Source organism: Eleutherodactylus coqui, chromosome 5, assembly GCF_035609145.1.
Source record: "Eleutherodactylus coqui strain aEleCoq1 chromosome 5, aEleCoq1.hap1, whole genome shotgun sequence".
In the NCBI taxonomy this organism is placed as follows: Eukaryota; Metazoa; Chordata; class Amphibia; order Anura; family Eleutherodactylidae; genus Eleutherodactylus; species Eleutherodactylus coqui.
This window is the reverse complement of record NC_089841.1, coordinates 154,081,281-154,098,562: the sequence shown is the minus strand read 5'-3', so window position 1 is coordinate 154,098,562 and position 17,282 is coordinate 154,081,281. Positions and strand designations below refer to the sequence as shown.

Sequence of the window (17,282 nt, the reverse complement as noted above, 5' to 3'; positions counted from 1 at the left end):
CTGACTATACCGCTACTACTGAAATGTAACAAATGCTGTACTCTCCCTACACTGCTGCAAGGGAATTGTGAATCTGCTGCTTTGTCCATACTGCTTCTACGTTAATGTTACTGCAGTCTGACTATACTGCTACTACTGAAATGTTACAAATGCTGTACTCTCCCTACACTGCTGCAAGGGAATTGTGAATCTGCTGCTTTGTCCATACTGCTTCTACGTTAATGTTACTGGGGTCTGCCCATACTGCTTCAACGGAAATGTTAGTGGGGCATGTCTATACTGCCATAACAAAAATGTAACAAATACTGGGCTCTGCCAATACTGCTTCTACGTAAATCTTACTGGGGTCTGACTATACTGCTACTACTGAAATGTTACAAATACTAAGCTCTCCCTACACTGCTGCCAGGGAAATGTTTTTCTGCTGCTTTGCCCATACTGCTTCTACGTAAATGTTACTGGGGCCTGTCTATACTGCTACTACTGAAATGTTACAAATACTAAACTCTCCCTACACTGCTGCCAGGGAAATGTTTTACTGCTGCTTTGCCCATACTGCTTCTACGTAAATGTTACTGGGGCCTGTCTATACTGCTACTACTGAAATGTTACAAATACTAAGCTCTCCCTACACTGCTGCCAGGGAAATGTTTTCTGCTGCTTTGTCCATACTGCTTCTATGTAAATGTTACTGGGGCCTGTCTATACTGCTACTACTGAAATGTTACAAATGCTGTACTCTCCCTACACTGCTGCAAGGGAATTGTGAATCTGCTGCTTTGTCCATATTGCTTCTACGTTAATGTTACTGGGGTCTGACTATACTGCTACTACTGAAATGTTACAAATGCTGTACTCTCCCTACACTGCTGCAAGGGTATTGTGAATATGCTGCTTTGTCCATACTGCTTCTACATTAATGTTACTGGGGTCTGACTATACTGCTACTACTGAAATGTTAAAAAAATATATGCTCTCCCTACACTGCTGCCAGGGAAATGTGAATCTGCAGCTTTGCCCATACTGCTTCAACGTAAATGTTACTGGGGTCTGTCTATACTGTTACTACAACTGAAAAGTTACTGCACTCTGTCAATACTGCTGCAAATGAAATGTTACTGGGCTCAGCCTACACTGCTGCAACGGAAATGTTAAAGGGGTGTGTCTATACTTTTACTACTACTGAAATGTTACTGGGTCTGTCAATACTGCTGTAAATGAAATGTTACTGGGGTCTGTCTATACATTTGCTACTGAAATGTTACTGGGGCCTGTCCTAATGATACTACTGAAATGTTACTGGGGTCTGTCTGCACTGCTGGAACTGAAATGTTACTGGGGTCTGTCAATACTGCTGTAAATGAAATGGACAACGGAAACCATAGGAATGAAGCCTTTCCATTTTCCAGCTTGAGATGAGAAGGAGTGCAGACTTTCAGTACCTTGAGTATCCTTTTCATTGCAATCAAATGCCCCTCTCTTTTCGTAGAAAATACTAGCTTTTCCACATAGGTGTTGTCAATCTGTCTATATTGTTACTACTGAAATCCCACTAATACTGGGCTATGCCTATCCTGCTGTTACAGAAATGTTACAGGGGTCTGTCGATACCGTTACTACTGAAATGTAACTGATACTGTGCTCTGCCTATACTGCAGCTACTGAAATGTAACTGGGGTCCGTCTATACTGTAACTACAGAAGTGTTAATGGGGTCTCCCTAGACGTCTGCAACATAACTGTTAGTGGGGTGTGCGTATACCTTAGCTACAGGAGTATTACAGGGGTCGGTGCATACTATGGGTGCACTAAGTGTTCCCATCGTGGTGTTCCACGTACATGGCCCAAAAAAAAATTACCCAGTCTGACTAGGGCATGCAGTGTGGGCCGAAGCCCACCTGTATGTAATCTGACGTTAACTCTGCTGTCCAGGGCACTGCAATGGGATATATTTATGTACCGCCGGTGGCTTCCTGGGACCCACCCATGCTGTGGGTCCACACGGACTTCACATTAGGGAGTGGTACCTTCCTGTGTCGACTTATAAAAAAAAACAGTCTGACTGGGGCATGCAGTGTGGGCCGAAGCCCACCTGTATTTAATCTGCAATGGGATATATTTATGTACCGCCGGTGGGTTCCAGGGAGCCACCCATGCTGTCGGTCCACAGGGACTTCACATAGGGGATTTGTACCTGTCTGTGTCGACTTATAAAAAACCCCAGTCAGACTGGGGCATGCAGTGTGGGCCGAAGCCCACCTGCATTTTATCTGACGTTACCTCAGCTGTGCAGGGCAATGCAATGGGATTTATTTATGTACCGCCGGTGGCTTCCTGGGACCCACCCATGCTGTCGGTCCACACGGAGTTGTACCTGCCTGTGTCTACTTATAAAGAACCCCAGTGTGACTGGGGCATGCAGTGTGAGCCGAAGCCCACCTGTATTTAATCTGACGTTAGCTCTGCTGTTCAGGGCACTGCAATGGGATATATTTATGTGACCTCACATAGGGGATTAGTACCTGTCTGTGTCGACTTATAAAAAACCCCAGTCAGACTGGGGCATGCAGTGTGGGCCGAAGCCCACCTGTATTTAATCTGGCGTTAGCTCTGCTATCCAGGGCACTGCAATGGGATATATTTATGTACCGTCGGTGGCTTCCTGGGAGCCGCCCATGCTGTCGGTTCACACGGACTTCACATTAGGGAGTTGTACCTGCCTGTGTCGACTTATAAAAAACCCCAGTCAGACTGGGGCATGCAGTGTGGGCCGAAGCCCACCTGCATTTTATCTGACGTTACCTCAGCTGTGTAGGGCAAGGCAATGGGATTTATTTATGTACCGCCGGTGGCTTCCTGGGACCCACCCATGCTGTCGGTCCGTACACGGAGTTGTACCTGCCTGTGTCTACTTATAAAAACCCCAGTCTGACTGGGGCATGCAGTGTGGGCCGAAGCCCACCTGTATTTAATCTGACGTTAGCTCTGCTGTCCAGGGCACTGCAATGGGATGTATTCATGTACCGCCGGTGGGTTCCAGGGAGCCACCCATGCTGTGGGTGCACACGGAATTCCCATTGCGGAGTTGTACCTGCCTGTGACTATATATAAAAAACCCCAGTCTGACTGGGGCATGCAGTGAGGGCCGAAGCCCACCTGTATTTAATCTGACGTTAGCTCTACTATCCGGGGCACTGCATTGGGACAAACTACAGGAGCAATACAGCGCTAATGAGACGTGCACAGCTACGCTAGCATTGGAGTCCGCTGTAGGCCCACAATTGCTGAGGGTTTGTGCAGAGGCCTATGTCCTGGGTGCAGTGAAAATCCGCTTCCTGCCTAGGATTGCTGAAGCTGTGGGCCGAGGCCTATGTCGTGGGCGCGGTGCAAGTCTGCCATGTTTGGCCGCTCAGATCAATTTTTTGTTCATGTCTTGGGTTTCCTAGGTCCCACCTATGCTGTTGGTGCAAACTTAGTTCCCATCGCGGTGTTTGACCTATCTGGCACAAAGGCACTGACTGACTTGGGTAGGGGGCAGAGTGCAGATGGCTTTCCCCTTGCAGTGTCGATTGAGCTATGCGACACCTTGACAGAATGAATACTGTGTGGCCCATGGATTCCCCATTGTTATGCCCACGTTTGCAGCTCCTGACGGAGGTGGCACAGGATTGGATTTCTCATTGCTTCTGTACAGCATTGTGGGCTATCGCCCCGCCCCTTTTAAAGAGGGTCACTGCCTGGCCCTGCCAACCCTCTGCAGTGTGTGTCTCCGGTTCCTCCTGATCGCAGACACACTTATAAATAGACAAGAGGGTGGTGTGGCTATGCAGCCAGCGTGTGGCATGAGGGCAGCTGAAGGCTGCGCAGGGACATTTTTGAGTGCGCTGTGGACGCTGGGTCGTGCGGGGGGGTTGGGCAGCATGTAACCCAGGAGAAGAGGCAGCGGTGTGTCCTGCAGGCAGTGTTTGTGCTTAGTTGGAGGTAGTGTGGTGCTTAGCTAAGGTGTGCCTTGCTAATGAGGGTTTGTCCAAAGTAAAAATTGTTGGGGGGTGTGAGGAGGGACCTTAGTCCCACGTGGTGTAGCAACCATGATGTATAGCCATAGGCAAAGGAGTTGGGTGCTTTTCAGTACCTAGGGAAGCTGGGTGCTGAAATACCTTTGAAGTAGACTCCACAAAGGGCTGTTACACTTCTCCCCCAGGGGGTCTCTGATGCCCTACAGCCCCTCTGAAGCCAGAGCCAGCAAATGTTAATATTAGGAAATAAGGGGAGGAAACAGGCTTCACACCTCAGTAGCTCTAGGTGAAGGAGCTGGGTGCTGGAATACCTTTGCAGTAGACTTCAGAAAAGGTTTTTACACTTTCCCCCCAGGGGGTCTCTGATGTCCTACAGCCCTCTGGAGCCAGAGATAACGAGAGGAAACAGGCTTCACACCTCAGCAGCTCTTTCCCTTGTTACGGGTCCAAATGGTCGTAACTGACCTGATAAGTTTTGGAGGCAAAGCTAACATAAGAACGAAAAATGTAATTTAGGAATTATGAAAGACCTGTACGTCGCAGCCCGCGGACGAGGATATTTTATGGAACGTCGCATCCCCACAAATAAGATGCAGGGACCCCTACATTTGCACGACGCTCAGGAACCGAGAATTGCGTATCTCGGATCAGATGCGTCCAAAACTACTCATGCATGGGCTCAAAACACACGTAAAATCACAACAGGAAACATCGTTGTCATATTTTCATGGTGGGGCACACCCACATGGAGTTATGAAGGAAATATGTATTTCAGGGAATTATGTGTCCCAAGATAAGCCAGCCCCTAAGGGGGCTGGAAGGAACTAAAGGGGAGTTACCACCGTGAGAGTTTAAAAGTCGCACACAATGTGTGCTCCGGGTCAGCCCCTTGGAGGTCACTATACGTGAGGTCTGGTCCGCAGTTCTGGCGCGACTCCACGCCACAGAATGGTAACTCTCTTCTTTTAATCCCTGTTATTTTACTGTTTGTGATATCATATGTAAGTCTCTTGCCATTTATCTTGTAACATCATTTTCGTATTTTTTCTGTAAATAAGCACTGCTCTATTCTTTGAGAATTAAACTTTAAATTAATTAGTGAGCCTCGTCCGTGTTAACACGAAACCATATTCTCCGAAGATTGTATTCAGAAATCGGGTTCCAATTTACCGTAACCAAATTGGTGGTGGCAGCGTTTTGTATGCATATTGTAGAGCTCTGGAGTGCGTTAGAACTGACCAGGTTGGGGATTTGAGTTTCCGCTTCGCATGCGTGCAGAAGTCGGAGAACGCTAAATACAAACCAGCCTGTATTCTAACGACTGCCAGCTTGCAATACTGCAGAGTGTTTGAGGACCAGAGGTGGGATCGATAGGTATCGTCCCTTCCCCTCTCTCCTCTTGTCCAGTGAGGGACAAATTGTTAATAAGTGCAGGGCCAGGTGGGTTGCTGTAGAGTTGTGGCTGTGGCTCATGGTCGCTTTTCAGGAGTCTGGAAAGTTGGGTACCAGTCACTCCACAACCTAAGAGCCTTTCCTTCCTCGCCCTCGCCCTGCGTACGTGACAAATTGGTGGCAGCGGTGGGATAAGGTTAACACGTTCGTGCCAGGATTAAGCAGTTAGTCCTTGTACGAAAAGAAGCACCCAGTCTTTGCGAAGATTGGTGCCCTTCTTACGAGGTTTCACTCAGTGCTTTTGTGTAAGAGACTTACGATATCCCCAGACAGTCCCCTCCCCTTTCTTCTTGTTTTCTATTCTATCTTTTGTTTGGCAAAGCAACTACGGAGATGGCAACTAGAAGCCAGGCCGCTAAGCTAAAGGGGCCGGTGACCGAGGTGCTGGGAGAAGACGATGTCTCGCACCAAGCCACAGCAAACCCTGATACAGAGATGGGTGACCCCATCGGAGAAGAGGCTATGGGTCGGAATCGAGGAGACCCCAGCAATAGCAGCTCTCAGCAGGACTTTGATTTGCCTACCCGAGAGGCTCTACAACAGCTGAGTGCAAGAGACCCTGAGCGTTACCTGCAATATGTTTTCCACCTGCAAGAAAATGCCAAGCGAGAACGCCAGGCAGAGCAAGAACGCCAGGCACAGCGAGAAGCCGCAGAGCGAGAAGCCGCAGAACGCCAGGCAGAGCAAGAACGCCAGGCACAGCGAGAAGCCGCAGAGCGAGAAGCCGCAGAACGCCAGGCACAGCGAGAAGCCGCAGAACGCCAGGCAGAGCGTGAGTACCAGCTGCAACTAAAACGACTCGAGATGGGCAGTTTGGACTCACAGAGGAGTGGGTCCAGAGACCCTTCACCGTTCAGACCCCGAATGGAAAATTTCCCTGCTCTGGACCCGGAAGGAGATCTGGACGCTTTCCTGCAGGTATTTGAGCAGACGTGCTGCCAATACCAAATACCTGAATTGGAATGGGCCCGGTATTTAATCCCAGGGCTTAAGGGCAAGGCCCTCCAGGCCCTCTCTGCTCTTCCCAAGGAGCAACGTGCGGACTATGCCGTCATCAAAGCGGCCCTTATCAAAAAATACAATCTCACGCCAGAGATGTACCGCCAAAAGTTTCGTACACTATCGCGAGGCCCCACGGACAGTTTTGTGGACCTGCGAGATGGCCAGAAGGCCGCCCTCCGACAATGGATTCGGGGACAATCCATCACCGAGTTTGATGACCTGGAAGACATGATATTAAAGGAACAGTTCCTGGATATGTGCCCAGGAGATGTGCGACGGTTCATCGTGGACCGAAGGATTAAGGGATCGGCCGAGGCGGCTGAGGTTGCTGATGAATATGTCGCCAACCGAAAGCTGGACTTACGAAAACCTGAAACCAGCGGGAGAATGGGTAAGCCGAACATTAAACATGACAACCCTTCTCCCCTTGCCGCTCGACCCCCAAGGGGGTCCACCATCCCTTCTTCCTCCAAGTTTGCTGCGGAGACTCGCAGATGTTTTATTTGCCACAAGCTGGGTCACCTCAGTGTTGCCTGTCCTGACAAGAGGAAAAACCTTCCGTCTTCCAAGCCCACCCCACCTGCCCCAGCCGTGCTTCTGGTCAAAGGGGGTAGTGGGAAGATTGATCATAACCTACAAACTGTCACCGTTGGTAATACTGTCACTGTAGGGATGCGTGACAGCGGAGCTGAACTGACTCTCATCCGTCCGGAACTTGTGTCCCCTACTGACATAATTCCTGGGAAGACCATGACTGTTTCTGGAGTCGGAGGCATCTCCTCCGCCTTACCCATGGCCTGTGTGTACCTAGATTGGGGTGCGGGAAGTGGGGTGAAGGAGGTAGTGTTGTCCGATGACCTCCCTGTAAATGTGGTACTGGGGAAGGATCTGGGGAAGTTGGTGTCTCGATATGAGGAACCTGACCCCCCTGAACCCAGTGAAAATCGTAATGTCAAAAATAATGATGTTGATGTTGTTAAAATTATAATGTGTGATCCTGTGTCGATCAGTGATGCTTCAGACGGGGGAAGCAGTGGGGAGTCCCATGCAGTCTGCCCCCCTCTTGGGCTCACTGACCCAATCCGGTATGACAGTACTACCAACCAGTGTGAACCCGCGGAGCTCGGTGATACCCCACCCCAGTGTGATATCACCGAGAGCCTGCAAGGACCTCCGGTGGTAGGTGATGTCACAAAATGTGGGGATGATGTGAGTTGTACCCCTGCCGAGCCTGTGCCCTGCACCACAGGGTGTGATAAGGCCGGTGGGGGTGGACCAATGACCAATGCAGGTACAGGAATATGCCAGTCTGGAGCGGGGGTGTCACCCAAAGATCTAGCCAACATACTTGTGGTTACCCGCAGCCAGAGTAGCCAGAATGCAGGGGTTTCCCTGCGCCTCGGGCCCTCCAGCTCCCAACCAACCGGAGCTAGCGGGGCCGGAGATGACCCTGGGCTGGTACCAGGAAAACTCAGTGAGGTCACAACCTTAACCTCCCTTCTGGCTACCCCCAGCCAGGAGTTCCAGGCGGCTGTGCATGCAGATGCCACCCTGGGGGTGTTGAGGGACCTCGCGGGAAAACCCCTCCCTGAGTCCGACAAGGAGAGATTCTTCTGGGAACAAGGGAGGTTATACCGGGAAACTAATCCCGGTGACCCCCAGCTGAAGTGGCGTAAAGAGAAACAGCTGGTAGTGCCCTATCAGTTCCGGCAGGAGTTACTCAGAGTCGCACATGAGATCCCGCTAGCTGGGCACCTAGGGGTCAATAAGACCAAGGGCCGGCTAGCCCACCATTTCTACTGGCCTAAGATGGGTGCCGACATAGCCAACTACTGTCGGTCATGTATGACATGCCAGAGGATGGGGAAATCGGGGCCTGGACCCAAAGCTCCCCTAATTCCTTTGCCGATCATAGAAGAGCCTTTCCAAAGAGTTGCGGTGGATTTGATAGGTCCCCTGGCTGTCCCCAGCCGCTCTGGGAAACGCTACATACTGACCGTGGTTGACTATGCCACCAGGTACCCCGAGGCTGTAGCCCTGTCCTCCATCCGAACTGAGAAGGTGGCAGACGCACTACTGTCCATCTTCTCCCGCGTAGGCTTCCCTAAGGAAATGCTTACGGATCAGGGGCCCCAGTTTATGTCCAGCCTAATGCAGTGCCTCTGCAAGAAAACAGAGGTGCGACATCTGGTAGCCAGTCCGTATCACCCACAGACTAATGGTCTGTGTGAACGGTTCAATGGCACCCTGAAGCAGATGCTTAAGATGTTGGTCGAGTCCCATGGGCGCGATTGGGAGCGATACCTCCCTCACCTGCTGTTTGCTTACCGAGAGGTACCTCAGGCCTCAACGGGGTTCTCCCCCTTTGAGCTCCTGTATGGAAGGCGGGTGCGGGGACCCCTGACCTTGGTAAAAGAATCCTGGGAAGAGGAGACAGATGCCTCTGGAACATCCGTGGTTGACTATGTCCTAAAGCTCCGTGATCAGATGCAGACATTGACACAGCTGGTGCGTGTGAACATGGAACAGGCCCAAGCCAGCCAAAAGCAGTGGTATGACCGGAACGCTAGAGAGAGAGTATACGAAGTGGGTCAGAAGGTGTGGGTCCTAGTCCCACTGACCCAGCACAAGCTGCAGGCTGCTTGGGAGGGTCCATTTCATGTTCACCAGCGGCTCAATGATGTCAACTACGTGGTTACGGTAGATCATGTCCGTAAGAAGAACAAAGTCTTCCACGTGAACATGATGAAAGCTCACCACGAGAGGGAGGCCTGCGCCATGCCAGTGTGCAGCCGCCCCGAGGAAGGTGAAGAAGAAGTCCTGATAGATCTGCTAGCCACTGCTCAGGCGGGCGGGTCTATCGAGGATGCCCAAATTAACCCCTGTCTCTCAAGGGATCAGCATTCTCAACTGGAGGAGGCACTAATCCCCTTCCTATCTTCCTTCACCGGGAAACCAGGGAGGACCCAGATGGCAGTTCACCATGTGGACACTGGGGACCATTCCCCCGTTAGGCAATCCGCCTACCGGGTTTCCCAGGAGGTGCAGGCAGATATGAAGCGGGAAATTGATGAGATGCTGCATCTGGGTGTAATCCAAAAATCGCGGAGTGCGTGGGCCTCCCCTGTAGTCCTGGTGCCTAAAAAGGATCGAACGACCCGTTTCTGTGTGGACTACAGGAGGTTGAATGCCATCACAGTGTCTGATGCCTATCCCATGCCCCGCATTGATGAGTTGTTAGACCGACTGGCTGGTGCCCAGTACCTAACTATAATGGACCTGAGTCGGGGATACTGGCAAATACCAATGACAAGGGAGGCTCAAGAAAGGTCTGCATTTATCACCCCATTCGGGCTCTACGAGTCTAAGGTGATGCCCTTTGGCATGAAAAATGCCCCTGCCACCTTCCAGCGCTTGGTGAACCGGCTGCTTGAGGGGCTCGAAGGGTGTGCTGTTGCATACCTGGATGATATCGCTATCTTCAGCCCCACCTGGAAGGATCACCTACAGCACCTGTCGCAGGTGCTTAGGCGGATCCGAGATGCCGGCCTAACCATCAAGCCTGGCAAGTGTCAGATTGGTCTGAAAGAGGTACAATACCTAGGACACCGTGTTGGGGGGGGGACACTGAAGCCCGAGCCCAGTAAGGTGGATGCCATCCAGGCCTGGCCTCGCCCCAGGACCAAGAAGCAAGTCATGTCCTTCCTGGGTACCGCTGGGTACTATCGCAAGTTTGTACCCAATTACAGTGTCCTAGCAAAGCCTCTTACTGACCTGACCAAGAAGAAACTGCCACAAGTTGTCTCCTGGACTGACAACTGTGAGCAATCATTTGTAGCCCTCCAGGCTGCTCTCTCCAGCACTCCAGTCTTGCAAGCCCCCGACTTCAATAGAAGGTTTGTGGTACAGACCGATGCCAGTACATATGGCCTGGGTGCCGTGCTTAGCCAGGTAAACCTTGGTGGGGACGAGCATCCTGTGCTGTATCTCAGCCGCAAGCTTCTGCCCCGGGAGGTGGCATATGCCACCATCGAGAAAGAATGCCTAGCCATTGTGTGGGCTCTACAGAAGCTGCAGCCATACCTCTATGGCCGCAACTTCACCGTGGTAACAGACCACAATCCACTGACTTGGCTGCAACGCATGTCAGGGGAAAATGGACGGCTTCTCCGTTGGAGTCTAGCACTACAGCAATATGATTTCACGATTCAACACAAAAAGGGCAGTATGCATGGTAATGCTGATGGATTGTCTCGGCAGGGAGAGGATGCTCCAGGTCCGGGTTTGGTAGGCAATCCGTAAAGGATTGGCCTCCCACACCCGAACAAAAAAAAGGGAGGTGTGAGGAGGGACCTTAGTCCCACGTGGTGTAGCAACCATGATGTATAGCCATAGGCAAAGGAGTTGGGTGCTTTTCAGTACCTAGGGAAGCTGGGTGCTGAAATACCTTTGAAGTAGACTCCACAAAGGGCTGTTACACTTCTCCCCCAGGGGGTCTCTGATGCCCTACAGCCCCTCTGAAGCCAGAGCCAGCAAATGTTAATATTAGGAAATAAGGGGAGGAAACAGGCTTCACACCTCAGTAGCTCTAGGTGAAGGAGCTGGGTGCTGGAATACCTTTGCAGTAGACTTCAGAAAAGGTTTTTACACTTTCCCCCCAGGGGGTCTCTGATGTCCTACAGCCCTCTGGAGCCAGAGATAACGAGAGGAAACAGGCTTCACACCTCAGCAGCTCTTTCCCTTGTTACGGGTCCAAATGGTCGTAACTGACCTGATAAGTTTTGGAGGCAAAGCTAACATAAGAACGAAAAATGTAATTTAGGAATTATGAAAGACCTGTACGTCGCAGCCCGCGGACGAGGATATTTTATGGAACGTCGCATCCCCACAAATAAGATGCAGGGACCCCTACATTTGCACGACGCTCAGGAACCGAGAATTGCGTATCTCGGATCAGATGCGTCCAAAACTACTCATGCATGGGCTCAAAACACACGTAAAATCACAACAGGAAACATCGTTGTCATATTTTCATGGTGGGGCACACCCACATGGAGTTATGAAGGAAATATGTATTTCAGGGAATTATGTGTCCCAAGATAAGCCAGCCCCTAAGGGGGCTGGAAGGAACTAAAGGGGAGTTACCACCGTGAGAGTTTAAAAGTCGCACACAATGTGTGCTCCGGGTCAGCCCCTTGGAGGTCACTATACGTGAGGTCTGGTCCGCAGTTCTGGCGCGACTCCACGCCACAGAATGGTAACTCTCTTCTTTTAATCCCTGTTATTTTACTGTTTGTGATATCATATGTAAGTCTCTTGCCATTTATCTTGTAACATCATTTTCGTATTTTTTCTGTAAATAAGCACTGCTCTATTCTTTGAGAATTAAACTTTAAATTAATTAGTGAGCCTCGTCCGTGTTAACACGAAACCATATTCTCCGAAGATTGTATTCAGAAATCGGGTTCCAATTTACCGTAACCAAATTGGTGGTGGCAGCGTTTTGTATGCATATTGTAGAGCTCTGGAGTGCGTTAGAACTGACCAGGTTGGGGATTTGAGTTTCCGCTTCGCATGCGTGCAGAAGTCGGAGAACGCTAAATACAAACCAGCCTGTATTCTAACGACTGCCAGCTTGCAATACTGCAGAGTGTTTGAGGACCAGAGGTGGGATCGATAGGTATCGTCCCTTCCCCTCTCTCCTCTTGTCCAGTGAGGGACAAATTGTTAATAAGTGCAGGGCCAGGTGGGTTGCTGTAGAGTTGTGGCTGTGGCTCATGGTCGCTTTTCAGGAGTCTGGAAAGTTGGGTACCAGTCACTCCACAACCTAAGAGCCTTTCCTTCCTCGCCCTCGCCCTGCGTACGTGACAGGGGGGGCACTCTTGCCGCTATTGTGGCTTAATAGTGGGACCTGGGAACCTGAAATGCAGCCCAGCATGTTGCCCCTCGCCTGCCCTATCCGTTTCTGTGTCGTTTCCATCACTTTCTTGGGTTTTCCAGATTTTCACCAATGAAAACCTTAGCGGAGCATGGGTGATATACAAAAATGCTCGAGTCGCCCATTGACTTCAATGGGGTTCGTTACTCGAAACGAACCCTCGAGCATCGCGTAAAGTTTGACTCGAGCAACGAGCACCCGAGCATTTTTGTGCTCGCTCATCTCTAGCACCCACCTACTTTCAAAGGCCAATCCACACTTGCACAATAACAATGTGTTTTTTTCATCACTAATACGCATGCCCTTCTATCAAACAATCGTCCAATTATCTTTACATGTAAATGCTACCCAGCGACACCTGAACGACTGAAATGCCTAGACACTACATCCATTTCAAGAGATAATCGTTAGGTTTAAACGCTCATCTTTAAAAGCAAAACCATCACTTATTTTCGGCCATTTGAATGAATTTTTAGCAAATTGTTGCGTGTAAAAGGGCCTTTACCTATTCCCTTTCTTGCTCAATTACCTCTGCATAGGTTACAGAGCATGTCTAGAGCAGTCTCCCATACAAGTCAATGGGTTCGCTCCTGTCCATTGTGTGAATGACCCATGAAGCTGCTGTAAGGAATCTCTAAATGCTGTTAAATGCAGCTCAGGTAATATGGTTGCCCCCATAGTCATGTAAACACAACTCTACACAAATAAATCTACAATGATAAAATAAAAACAGACCAGAAAAATTGAATATGCTTCACTATATGGTTACGGTAATTATCAAAAAATATAAGCATTTAAGTATTTCAATCTTACAGTATAAATTGCCTGGTTGCTGAGCACCCTCATAGTGACTCGCCCTTTCCTTCTGTATGGCATTGGTGATATTCATCAAAGATAACAGGTCACTGAGCCTTATAGCGTGATTCTTCTGAATAATTGTGAGCTGGTAGTTTGCTCCAAATACTGAATTCTTTAGGTTTATTCATGAGCCTTGCTGATTCTTATGTGCACATGATTAAAAAGGTGCATTAGTATGACAATTCAATGAAATAACCACTATGAAGCCCAACAAATCTGGATGTCAGAAAATCAATCTAAGCATTTTCCAAGGTTTTAAAGTGTTTTCCATTGACCGCCTCATCTTTAATTCCCTTCCTGATGCAGAGCATGTATAATCTCTCTGTATTTATTATTTTAAAAGGAACCTGTCATCTGTCTAAAGCACTATAAACTCCCATGTATGGTCTTATAAGTCTGCTCACTCATCTTTCAGGTGTTCTCCTTAAGGAGTGACAATACCCCTCCTGACTCTAGTAAAAGTGAGCATGGTTTTCAGACATTTATCAAGTTTTTCTGCAGCTTTTTGCATTGGAAAAGCATGCTGTTATGTCTGCACTATATTCCTCAGCAAAAAGGGCACCGTGTTGAGCAATATAATGAACTCCACACTGTGATTTTGGGTAAATTTTATCCCATTTGTAAGAAGGAAATGCTGCCCCACTTTCCCCCTTCCTGAATTCAAAGTGTCCTGGATGCACTGAGCTCTGAACCTCTGTCAGACAGGGCAGGGAGAATAATGGACTGGCTGTGCACGAAGAAGAGGCGCACAGTAGAGGACACAGGTAGTTCCTAAAAGTCACAATGCTTACCATCATTGCTAAAGAAGCCTTGCCCCGTGAGAGGGGGAGGGCCCTGATCTTTTCGGTGCTTCGAGCGCCTTATATAATAAGTTTTCTCCTTTGCCATCAAGGTGAGAAGAGCACACAGGAACTTATGTGAGCAGTGAAATTGTTAGCAAAGCATCAACGATCTGCAGACGGGCTGCCACCCAAGGTGCAACAGTCTACAGGAGATAATGAGTCAGTGTTGAGCCTCCGACTACAAGACGACATTTGGACAACCACCAGGATTCCTGGAATTTGTGGCCGAAGTATGATCACAACTCCAGAGTAGTCTGAGCCAGTCAACACTAGTACTTCCATGCAACTTAGGTAAATGAGGAAGGTCTCAGTAAAATCAATGTTCTCACCAATCCCCGCTGTTGCAGAGGGAGGCTAGCTTTCAGTCACAGACGGCTCCTGCTGCAGATGGTGTGCGCTCAGCTCCTTAATTGAAATTTTTCTGATTTCACAGTAGTTTAGCCAGTGTCAGACGATAACAACAGAGAACCCATCTGCAGGAACGTTACGTGGCAACAATTGGAGTGTCTAGAGCAGAATAGCAGTGGAGCTCTAGAGAGCAAGACCTGCTATTCCTCTAAATGTGGATATTTCTACATAGTATATTTCTACATTTGTATATTTCCACATAGTATATGTTTTTCTCTGGCTGCTGATTATCTCCTAAGCCAACAAAGAATCAGAGAAGTTAAAATTCAATATTCCCAAATCTTCTTTCCCTCACTATCTACAACTGGAGAACAGTTGGGGGTCCCCATAAGATAGATGCCAACATAATTCGGGACATTAAAGCCCCAACCCAAGACTGTTCAAAACTACCCTAAATGTCCAGGAATGCTCACAAACAGTCAACGTTGGGGTAAATTTGCACGATTCCCACACCTTTACAGTCTTTTACAGTGAATATAGGCATATTAGATCAATAGCTCCTGCTACAACTTTTATCTAATGCATGTAACCAGCTCTGGCAATATGCATTTATATTATATATTATTAATATCTGTAATTTATAACCCTACAGCCCAGAGCTATTTTAATCATTGTACCAGAGTGGTAAAAGATTTTCTATTAGGTATCAAAAGGACTACAAGACTAACATTGGCTGCACATCTCTGCATTGCCTGAAAGTTTCTCACATATCCAGTATATGCTGGTGAAAGTGGATCACTGACTGAAAAGGCTCTAGAGAAGGAGATTTTCCCAGAAGGGCTTTTAAAGATGCTATGAAAATATCCCTATTTATTTGTGGACTTCTAAGAAGCAGAATTACAGCTGTTGGCATCCGCAGTGCAGTAGAGAAGAGTATCTTTAGACTGCCTGCGGGTACTCCAAGTTACTACATCCCTGTGCGCCCATCCAGTGAACAATAAAATTATTCGCCTTGACAATTCCATCTGCCAGCTATTGGGGCAATGTCCTTTTAATAATATACACGTACATTTTCAGCTCCACTGAATTGGAGTTTGATAACATGAGATGGTCAGGACCCGAGAATAAAAACGGAGCGTTAAATATTTTCATGAAGCTAAAACTTCTCCAGTGTTTTACTGGCTGAAAGCATTTCTCAAAGTTTTCAGCTTGCTGAAATAAAACAGCCTTGCATGTCGCCAACTTCTGACATTCACTAGTTCTATTTTATGTGCCAACCCCAATAAGCAATAATGAGCCTCTGGAAGGCAACCAAACTATATTATACAGCTTAATTATTTATAACAATGGAGCAGGAATGGACTGACCATTGGAGCATTCAGGCAGTCCAAAGGACCCTCGCATTACAATGAAAGACCAACATCACCGTTTAAAAGCTCGTAATGGAATTGCATTTGCTTCTATGTTCTGCTCTCTTTACACTTTTGTAGCTTCTCATTCACTACACAGGCAGTGATGTTAAATATGTTACAAGGGGACACGGTAAAATAAATGTGAACACCTGACTTCAATAGGAGTTATATCAATCTGTATGCAGGGCGCTCCAACAGGGAGAATTTTATCATGGAACGCTATGGTTATATGAAGGAAAGCAGGATTTGGAAGCTTCGTTACAGAAAAGCAGCTCTGTTCCTTTAAAAATTTACACTTCTTGTAAGAAATAAAATAAAAAGCCAAGCACCTAGAAGTTGTCGTTTTGCTGCAGAACTGAGCATATAAATACATCTGAGGCAGATATACAAATGATTAGAGTTGTGACATGATTAGATGAACGGTCTTGCCACCTGAGGCACTAAAAATGGCTCCACCTTCGGCCTATAAAAGGTTTTCAGGGACTGCTTGTGTGCAGTGGACCTCTTTTTTTTCTCTTGTGTAGAGCTTGTTGACCACCAGACATGCCAATATGAAGTAATCGAGGAGAGTTCGTTCAGTTAACAGCATTTGAGAGGGGCGCATTATTGGAATGTGAGAGGCTAGATGGTCGTATTGACGAATTGCCGCCACTTGAGTCGTTCTCACCAGACTGTTAAGAAATGTTGCGACCATCTCCAGGCACTTAGCTGAAGACTATCAGGTCTCATGGTGCCCATTATGTGACGCCCACCCACTGTCATCTCCATTTGCAATGTTGTTGTGAACGACTAAACTGGATGCTACGGAGTGGAACAGAGTTGTCTTTAGCGAAGAATCCATGTTTAGTTTGGGCACTGACTACGGCCATGTTTGTGTCTAGAGACCTTGGGTTAGGAGTCCCAATCCTGCCTTTGCTGTGAGGCGGCACACTGCCTCCACTGCTGGTGGGATGGTCTGGGAGCATAGCATATGACAGTCAGTCCCTAGTAGTGGTATGAGGGACAATGACAGCTCAGCGATATGTTCAGGACATCCTGTAGCCACATGTGTTCCTCTCATGGCGGCTTCCAAGAGGCATTTTCCAGCAGGATAATGCTCAGCCGCATACAAGGCTGTCACAGGAATGTCTCTACAACAATCTGACACTTCTGTGGCTGCCCAGTTGCCAGATTTATTACAAATAGAACATGTATGGAACCATCTGCAGAAAATGTGGATTAATATGCTGTATGATATCATAGAGAACCTGTATGCCTCCATGCCCGCCCGTATCACATCTTGCATCCAAGCTAGAGGTAGGCCAACAGGGTACTAGAGCCTCCATGCCCAACTGTATCACATCTTGCATCCAAGCTAGAGGCAGCCCAACAGGGTACTAGAGCCTCGATGCCCACCTGTATCACATCTTGCATCC

At 48.4% G+C, this 17,282-nt stretch overlaps 1 protein-coding gene across 1 annotated transcript; it reads left to right on the top strand.

The window, feature by feature from the left end:
• Nucleotides 1-5,800: 5,800 nt before the first annotated feature.
• On the top strand, nt 5,801-11,873 carry LOC136628822 (uncharacterized). Its single transcript, XM_066604917.1, has one exon. It carries the CDS (start codon nt 5,801-5,803, stop codon nt 10,769-10,771), a length of 4,971 nt encoding a protein of 1,656 aa, XP_066461014.1. The 3' UTR covers nt 10,772-11,873.
• Nucleotides 11,874-17,282: the final 5,409 nt, after the last annotated feature.

Bases quoted from the DNA above. Each gene is read 5' to 3' on its own strand.
- LOC136628822 (XM_066604917.1), top strand. From the start codon at position 5,801: ATGGCAACTAGAAGCCAGGCCGCTAAGCTAAAGGGGCCGGTGACCGAG.